The sequence below is a fragment of the Thamnophis sirtalis genome, unplaced genomic scaffold, assembly GCF_051295495.1.
Source record: "Thamnophis sirtalis isolate CommonGarterSnake01/CBP01778 unplaced genomic scaffold, rThaSir2_p1.2 scaffold_13, whole genome shotgun sequence".
Classification (NCBI taxonomy): Eukaryota; Metazoa; Chordata; class Lepidosauria; order Squamata; family Natricidae; genus Thamnophis; species Thamnophis sirtalis.
In genome coordinates this window covers 2,524,328-2,532,226 of record NW_028261393.1, presented here as the reverse complement: position 1 = coordinate 2,532,226, position 7,899 = coordinate 2,524,328, and the positions used below count along the sequence as shown (strand labels likewise).

General features: G+C 53.1%; 1 protein-coding gene across 1 annotated transcript in view; it reads left to right on the top strand.

Annotated features, from left to right (window-relative positions):
- The window catches only part of ACTN4 (actinin alpha 4), a 107,107-nt gene extending 100,083 nt beyond the window's left edge, over window positions 1-7,024 (top strand). Inside the window, 9 exon segments of the mRNA XM_087727250.1 lie at window positions 727-909; window positions 1,076-1,210; window positions 1,463-1,642; window positions 2,498-2,644; window positions 5,085-5,165; window positions 6,114-6,207; window positions 6,210-6,271; window positions 6,723-6,801; window positions 6,804-7,024. Coding sequence (XP_087583376.1) covers window positions 727-909; window positions 1,076-1,210; window positions 1,463-1,642; window positions 2,498-2,644; window positions 5,085-5,165; window positions 6,114-6,207; window positions 6,210-6,271; window positions 6,723-6,801; window positions 6,804-6,880 — 1,038 coding nt within the window. The 3' untranslated portion in view covers window positions 6,881-7,024.
- Window positions 7,025-7,899: the final 875 nt, after the last annotated feature.

Genomic DNA, 7,899 nt, shown 5'->3' with positions numbered 1-7,899 from the left:
TCAGCTTCAGCACATGCTGGTTTTGAGTGCATGTGTGCACGCTTTTTATCCCCTAGTTGGGAATAAAAAACCAGCTTCTAAAGCACAGCTGATCCTCAGAGAGAGAAGCAATGAGAAAAGCAGGCAAAGCACGGAAGATGTTTCTCTCGTTAGCGCCTCTATTAGGGCTGAAGAACAGCTTCGAAAAAGCTACATTTGGAGTATAAGACGCACCCAAATTTTCAGCCTCTTTTGTGTTTGGCCGGGGGGGGGGGTGCGTCTTATGCTCTGAAAAATACGGTATGTACTGGATATAAAAACTTCCCAAGTATATTTCTTGAAAAGCAAAAAGATTACAGAACCGGAAAGTGCTAAGTAGAAGCTTCAAAGAGGCGACACTTCTGTAATTGTGCTAGACTTTTAATATTTTTTAAAAAAAATCAGTAGGAGAACCTTCAGCTATTTATAAGTGAAAACTCCGGATGGAAGTTTTTCTAGCTGGCTTCCGTCCCGTCCCAGAACTTCAGGGGGTGGGTGGGAATTTCTCCCTCACACTCTGTCAAATGGAAGAAACCCAACTTGCTCTGGGAAACATCTGGATTCCCACCAAGACAAATTACTACTTCCTGATGGCAGCAGGGATAAACCAGGAGGCCCCCTCACCTCTTCGTGTCTTTTGTGGACATGGAGCTGGGGGCTGAAACGATCCGATGTAGCCCATCGACTGGGAATGTGCTTCCTTTCCAGGGCTTGATTGCTGCCCACGATCAGTTCAAATCCACGCTGCCCGACGCCGACAGAGAACGAGAGGCCATCTTGGGCATCCAGAGCGAAGCGCAGAAGATCGCAGACTACAACAACATCAAACTCTCCGGGAACAATCCGTACACTTCGGTCACGCCTCAGATCATCAACGCCAAGTGGGAAAGGGTGGGTGTGGCTTGCGCTTCCCGGGATCCACCTTCCGTGGGCGGGGCTAAAGACCGAGCCTTCCTGCCTTGGGCTGCCACCCGAGGTCTCCCTCTGTTGGGGAGGGGGAGGGGGGAAAACCCAGGAACGGCATCCTCATAGCGGCTCTCTTCCTTTGGGCCGACAGGTCCAGCAATTGGTACCCAAGAGGGACAGCGCCCTTCAGGATGAGCAGAGCAAACAGCAGTCGAATGAACGTTTGCGCCGACAGTTCGCCAGCCAGGCCAACATCGTGGGGCCCTGGATCCAGACCAAGATGGAGGTGAGGAGCTTTACCTGCGGAGTCCGAGCATCTGCTGGCAAAGGGGAGCGGATTGCCAAGCCAACAAAGGGCACCGGGGGTTAAGGCTGCAGAGCCCATGGGTTTCTCTCTCTCTCTCTCTTTCTTTCACTCTCTCTCTCTTTCTTCTCTCTCTCTCTCTCTCTCTCTCTTTCTTTCTTTCTTTCTTTCTTTCTTTCTGCGTGGGCCTTCCAAGCACGTGTCAACCAATCCCGTTGTCCTTCCCTTGAGCAGGAGATTGGCCGCATCTCCATTGAGATGAACGGCACCCTGGAAGACCAGCTGAACCACCTCAAGCAATACGAGCTGAACATTGTCGAGTACAAGCCCAACATTGATGTCTTGGAGCAGCAGCACCAGCTCATCCAGGAGGCCCTGATCTTCGACAACAAGCACACCAACTACACCATGGAGGTGAGGACGGGGCCGAGAGGGTGGGGGTGTCGGTCTACGGGGAAGGTGGGTGGGTCGTCTTGATGAAGATCGGCAAGGGGAGGAGCTTCCACTAAGCGTCAGGGCAGCTTTGATCTGTACATCAGGGGTGTCGAACTCGATTCCGTTCAGGGCTGCATCAGGGTTGTGTTTGACCGGGGGGGGGGGTGGCGGCCAGCTCGGCATCACTCGTGTCAGGTAAACCTGCAGCGGCCTGAGCACTCTGCCAGTGAAAACGGGTTCCCGAGCTCTATTTTCAGCTGCGATGGCCTCCTGCAGAAACGGAGTACGGGATGGCCGCACACGGTCCTCACTGGCAGAGGCCACTCCTTCGCTGTTCCCAGGGTAGACCTGAGCACCCTACGGGCCTTGAGCCTGACACCCCTGCTGTACATCATCCAGACTAATCACGGAGCCGGGCTGTAATTTTAATACACAGCGGAATACGCACCAGGGGGACGTCGTCTATTTGCGCGCATCTGAACGTGCTCTCAGCAGGCCTCCTCCTCCTCGGGTTCCCACCAGCTGGGGAGATTCAACTTCGACATCCTTGTCTGAAACGTGCTCGAGTGTTGTTCTCCTTCTCGCCGCTTTAGCGTGTGTGCCTCCGTTAAACAAGCGGATGCGTCGCTAAAAACGGCTTCCATTCAGACGAACAGCCAGGAGAGAACTGTAGAGCGTCTTAAAAGGCAGTCAGTCCTGAGGAACTTCAGGATGCTGACTGGACCAGTCGAGCAGCTTTTGAGGGAAGGGACACGTGAGGACAAACCGATTAATTCATTCTGGTTGTTTTTGTTCCTCCCTCCCCCTTTTTCTTCTTTCCATTTTTACGCCCAGCACATCCGGGTTGGATGGGAACAGCTCCTCACCACCATCGCCCGGACCATCAACGAGGTGGAGAATCAAATCCTGACCCGAGACGCCAAAGGGATCAGCCAGGAGCAGATGCAAGAATTCCGGGCCTCCTTCAATCATTTTGACAAGGTACCCGCGTAGGAGGAGTGGGATGGCCCCATGGGAGGACCTCTCTGTAAATGGCCCGTTTACACGCCCTTTGTAAGTCTCTGGCTCTCCGAAGGGAAGCTGGGCAGTTGGGCAACCTTTCTTGTATACGTCTTGATTCAGGGACAGAGTCAGACAAGAGGGCACCGCCAACTCAGTGGTGCTTTAAGTGGGCATCTTAACCGGAGGCTTTCAAAAACAGATTGGAGAGCCATTGGACTGGGATGGTGTAAGGTGTATGAAGTGGTGTAGGGTTTCCTGCCTAAGCCAGGGGTTGTTGTTTGTTTTGTTGTTGTTTTATTTTATTTATAGGCCGCCCTTTTCCCTGAGGGGACTCAGGGCGGCTTACAATCAAAAAGGAAGGGGAGTGTAGGACAATACGAAAAAAGAAATGTGCACAAAGTAAATTAGACAATAAAACTCAACATTCACTCAGCATTCGGGAGGGGCGAAAATAAGATTATCCCCAGGCCTGACGGGTTAGCCAGTTCTTGAGGGCTGTGCGGAAGGCCTGGACGGTGGTGAGGGTACGAATCTCCACGGGGAGATTGTTCCATAGTGTCGGAGCCGCAACAGAGAAGGCTCTCCTCCGAGTAGTCGCCAGTCGGCACTGACTGGCGGATGGAATACGGAGGAGGCCAACTCTATGCGATCTGATGGGACGCAGGGAGGTAATTGGCAGAAGGCGGTCTCTCAAATAGCCAGATCCACTACCATGGAGCGCTTTATAGGTGGTGAGTAGGACCTTGAAGTGCACCCGGAGACCAACAGGTAGCCAGTGCAGCTCACGGAGGATCGGTGTTATGTGGGCGAACCGTGGTGCGCCCACGATCACTCGCGCGGCCGCATTCTGGACTAGCTGTAGTCTTCGGATGCTCTTCAAGGGCAGCCCCATGTAGAGCACATTACAGTATTCCAGCCTAGAGATCACAAGGGCTCGAGTGACTGTTGTGAGGGCCTCCCGATTCAGGTAGGGCCGCAACTGGCGCACCAGGCGAACCTGGGCAAATGCCCCCCTGGTCACAGCTGAGAGATGGTGGTCAAAAGTTAGCTGTGAATCCAGGAGGACTCCCAAGTTGCGGGCCCTTTCTGAGGGGTTTAAATTTTGTCCCCCAGCCTGAGTGACGGTATGGTGGTCAAATTTTTGGGAGGGAAACACAACAGCCACTCGGTCTTGTCTGGGTTGAGTATCAGCTTGTTTGCTCTCATCCAGTCTTTAACGGCTTCCAGTCCCCGGTTCATCACGTCCACCGCTTCATTGAGTTGGCACGGGGCGGACAGATACAACTGTGTATCGTCCGCATATTGGTGATATTTTATCCCGTGCCTTCGGATGATCTCGCCCAGCGGTTTCATGTAAATGTTAAATAGTTGGGTTGGACTAGAAGACCTTCAAGGTCCCTTCCAACCCTGTTATTCTACATTCTCAGGCTCCTGCCTGGAGGAAGGGTTTGGACTAGAAGACCTCCGAGGTCCCTTCCAACCCGGTGATTCTATGATTTAGACCAGGGGTCTCCAACCTTGGCCACTTTAAGACTTGTAGATTTCAATTCCCAGAGCTTTGCTGGCTGAGGAACTCTTGGGAGTTGAAGTCCACAGGTTCTTAAAGTGGCCAAGATTGGAGACTCCTGATTTAGACTACATCGAGGATCTCGCCAAGAGGCGTTGGCTTGTTTTTTTATTCCTAGATACAGCTAGTTATTAACTTAGTTAGACGGGCACCGTCTTTAAAAAGGGGGAAGCCCGATCTGACACGGTCGGGATCCTCCAATTCTTCTGGATGGGTTCCCGACACGGTCCATAATCTGGGTTCCCGTAGCCCAAGTCTTCAAATCCTTGTAGCAACCTCCGTCTACCTTGCTGGTATGAAATGAGAGGGGGGTCTCGGTCTGGTCCCACCCAGGTCGTGACACCCGCTACTATCCTTCCTTCTCCCGGTCTCCATACCAAGGATCCTTTTGGGCCAAGCCATGCTAGGGCCATCCCATCATGCTTTCGCCCATCACCTAGAAAGAAGTCAGGCTGAGCTCGACACAGCTCCCCAACCCCAAGCCTTGGGGCGCAGATTGGGTTGCCCTGGCGCAGACGGTGGCCGCGCAGTGGATTTGTGGATTTCCGCCAGCAGGAGGCGGTCTCCCCCAGCTTAAGCAGGGATGACAAGTAACTTGGCCATTCCTTGTTCCATCAGCTGCGGGGAGACATCCTGCAGCCCCCTTCCTGCCTGGGCTAAGATCCTAAGCTGGTTTGGATCTCACACACACACACACACACACATCCCTCAGCCAGCCTTGAACTAACGGCGTGTCTTTTCCCCTCTGCTCCTCCTTCCTCACCTTCACGGGGGGCCTCCCTGCCACCCCCGCCTTTCCTCGACGGGCGTGCCGTGCCCCTGCGCCCTTTCCTACCCGCGGCCTGGTGGTAGGACCACGGCGGCTCCCTGGGACCCGAAGAGTTCAAGGCCTGTCTCATCAGCTTGGGATACGATGTGGAGAATGACCGACAGGTACCCGTTGCCCGTAAACTGCGCCGCCCGCCAATGACAAGATTGCAATTAACCGATTTCCTTTCTCTCTTCCTTCACTACGTTCTCCTCTCCTCTCCCCCCTCCCTTCTCTCTGACCATCGTGCTGATGTTTGGTATCTGGTCTCCTTTGACTGCTCCTACCCCACCCCACCCCATCCCCGCCCCTTGTGCTGACCCCCATCCCAAATACTTTCCGACTGACATTTCTCTTTCTGCGTCTTTTCCTCCTCCCGTGCGGTCGATGCTCTTTTCATCATCGACCCTTGGCATGCTTGATCCATCTCTGCTCGCCCGCTACTTTTCTTCCTTCGTTCGTTCGTTCCTGCCTGCCTGTCCTTCCTTCCTTCCTCCCTTCCTCCCTTTCCTGTTGGCTGCTTGGAATAGAAGCGCACGGGGAGCATGGATGCAGATGACTACAGAGCCCTCCTTATCTCCACGGGATACAGCCTGGTACGCTCTCTGCTTTTGCCTCTCTCTCTTTGCTTTCTCGCTGCTCTGACGCTGCTGCTCCTCCAGCTCATCTCTCTGCCTTTTTGGGGGGTGATGGCCTTTGGGCCTTGAATGTCACATTGGGGAGGGGAAATCAGGCACTGGGTGAGGGGTTGGGTGAGGAGACAAGAATGAGAAAACACGGAGTTAATGCTCAGACTGAGCTGCAATTTTTCAAACTTGGCAACTTTTAAGAAGTGTAGATTTCAACTCCTGGTATTCCCAGGCCGAGCAGGGTGTCATTCTGGGAATTGAAGTCCACACGTTTTTAATCTTGGCCAAAGGTGAGAAACCCACCAACGAGGGCGAACTTTCAAGAGTTTCGTCCTTTGGCACACAGCTGTGTGTGTGCAGAACCCTTCAAAAGGAGACCTGGGTCCCATCATCCTGCAGGAAGATTTGAGTCTTGTTCTTCTCCCCCCCCCCACCCCTTCCCAGGGCGACGCAGAGTTCAACCGGATCATGAGCGTTGTGGACCCCAACAACAGTGGCGTGGTGACTTTCCAAGCCTTCATCGACTTCATGTCCCGGGAAACACCGACACAGACACGGCTGATCAGGTCATTGCTTCCTTCAAAGTTCTGGCTGGAGACAAGGTGAGTTGATGGACTTCGTTGTCTGTAGAATCAGGGATATTTTGGCAGGGATGTGGGGTTCCCAGAAAGGGGGAGAAGCTGGCTAGGGAGAGGCCCAACGATCCTGCAGAGGGTTTTCTCGCCGCACTCCTGAACCTCCCCAGGACTGGCTAACCAGGTTGGGTAGGAATCATGAGCCATGGTGGCGCAGTGGTTAGAATGCAGTATTGCAAGCTAACTCTGCCGCTCGCCAGCAGTTCGATCCTGACTGGCTCAAGGTTGACTCGGCCTTCTATCTTTCCGAGGTGGGTCAAATGAGGGCCCAGATTGTTGAGGGCAATGTGGTGACTCTGTAAACCGCTTAGAGAGGCCTGTAAACTCCTGTGAAGCGGTATATAAGTATAGAAATTATATCAATATATAAGTCTACGGGCTATGGCTACGACAGCACTCCCTTCTCTCCCCCTCTCAGAACTACATCACAGCAGAGGAACTGCGGCGAGAGCTCCCTCCAGACCAGGCAGAATACTGCATTGCCCGGATGGCACCTTACAGGGTCCCGACACCATTCCCGGAGCCCTCGACTACAAATCCTTCTCCACGGCGCTGTACGGCGAGAGCGACCTGTGAGAGGATGGCGGCAGCGGTGGCGGCAAGCGCTGGCACTTCTTAGGAAGGGAGGAGGGGAACGCCCATTCCGTTTCCTTCCACACCGTATCTTCGTTTTCTCTCTCTCTTTTCTCTTTGCCTCTTCCTCTCACTCGCACACAACCACGGGACTACACTTCTTACCCCCACCCCCACCCACCCCCGCTATCTTTTCACTGAAGACGAGAAGCTGCCTCCTCATTCTTTCTTTTTCTATTTTTTTAAAAATTGTGACTTCTACGAGCACGGTTACCTATGCAATAGCCATGGTTTCTTTGGCCTCCCAATAACAAGACACCCCCACCTCGTCCCCAGCCCCCCCCCCATCCCCGAGGGCTCAACAGCCCCCTTGATAATTGCGTTGCTGTGATGGGCAGGATAATCATGGGTGTCGGAGTGCCAAGTCCAGCAAACAAGCATACAGTTTGGGAAGGGGGGGGTTGTTCAACTTATATATATATATATATATATATATATATATATATACATATATATATTTCTTATCATGTTCAAAAAGTAGGGGAAAGCTTCTTTAAAGTCTGTCCTCCCGCCCCCCTGCTTCCTTTCTCATTCTTTTGTTTTTAATTTATGTAGCTGGTAGGCAGGAACTCGGCAGGAACTAAACAGTGCTGGTGCGTGGATAATAGGGTGGTCCAGCGGGCACCCCACTTTTCCGTGGATGTGTTTTAATGCAGAACAGGATTCTTGTCCCCCTTCCCCTCTTACCTTAGGCACTTCCTCCCTCATCCTTCAGCGCAAACACCTTCCTCTGCGGTCTTCAAACTCATTACCCACTTTTTAATTCAGCAGCGCCAAAGCTGCTACCCCCCTTCTTCACCGTGTTCAGTACAGTAGCGATGCACAGTGGTTGGACCTGCGCAGGGGTATCTCGGGCACACGATGACTCTTTCCCCCCCCCCCTCCAGCCCACCTGGTTGAAATACATTCCAGGGTGGCGGGTGCTTCTAACATTCTGCCTTGGAAGAAGTGGGCTATCTTGG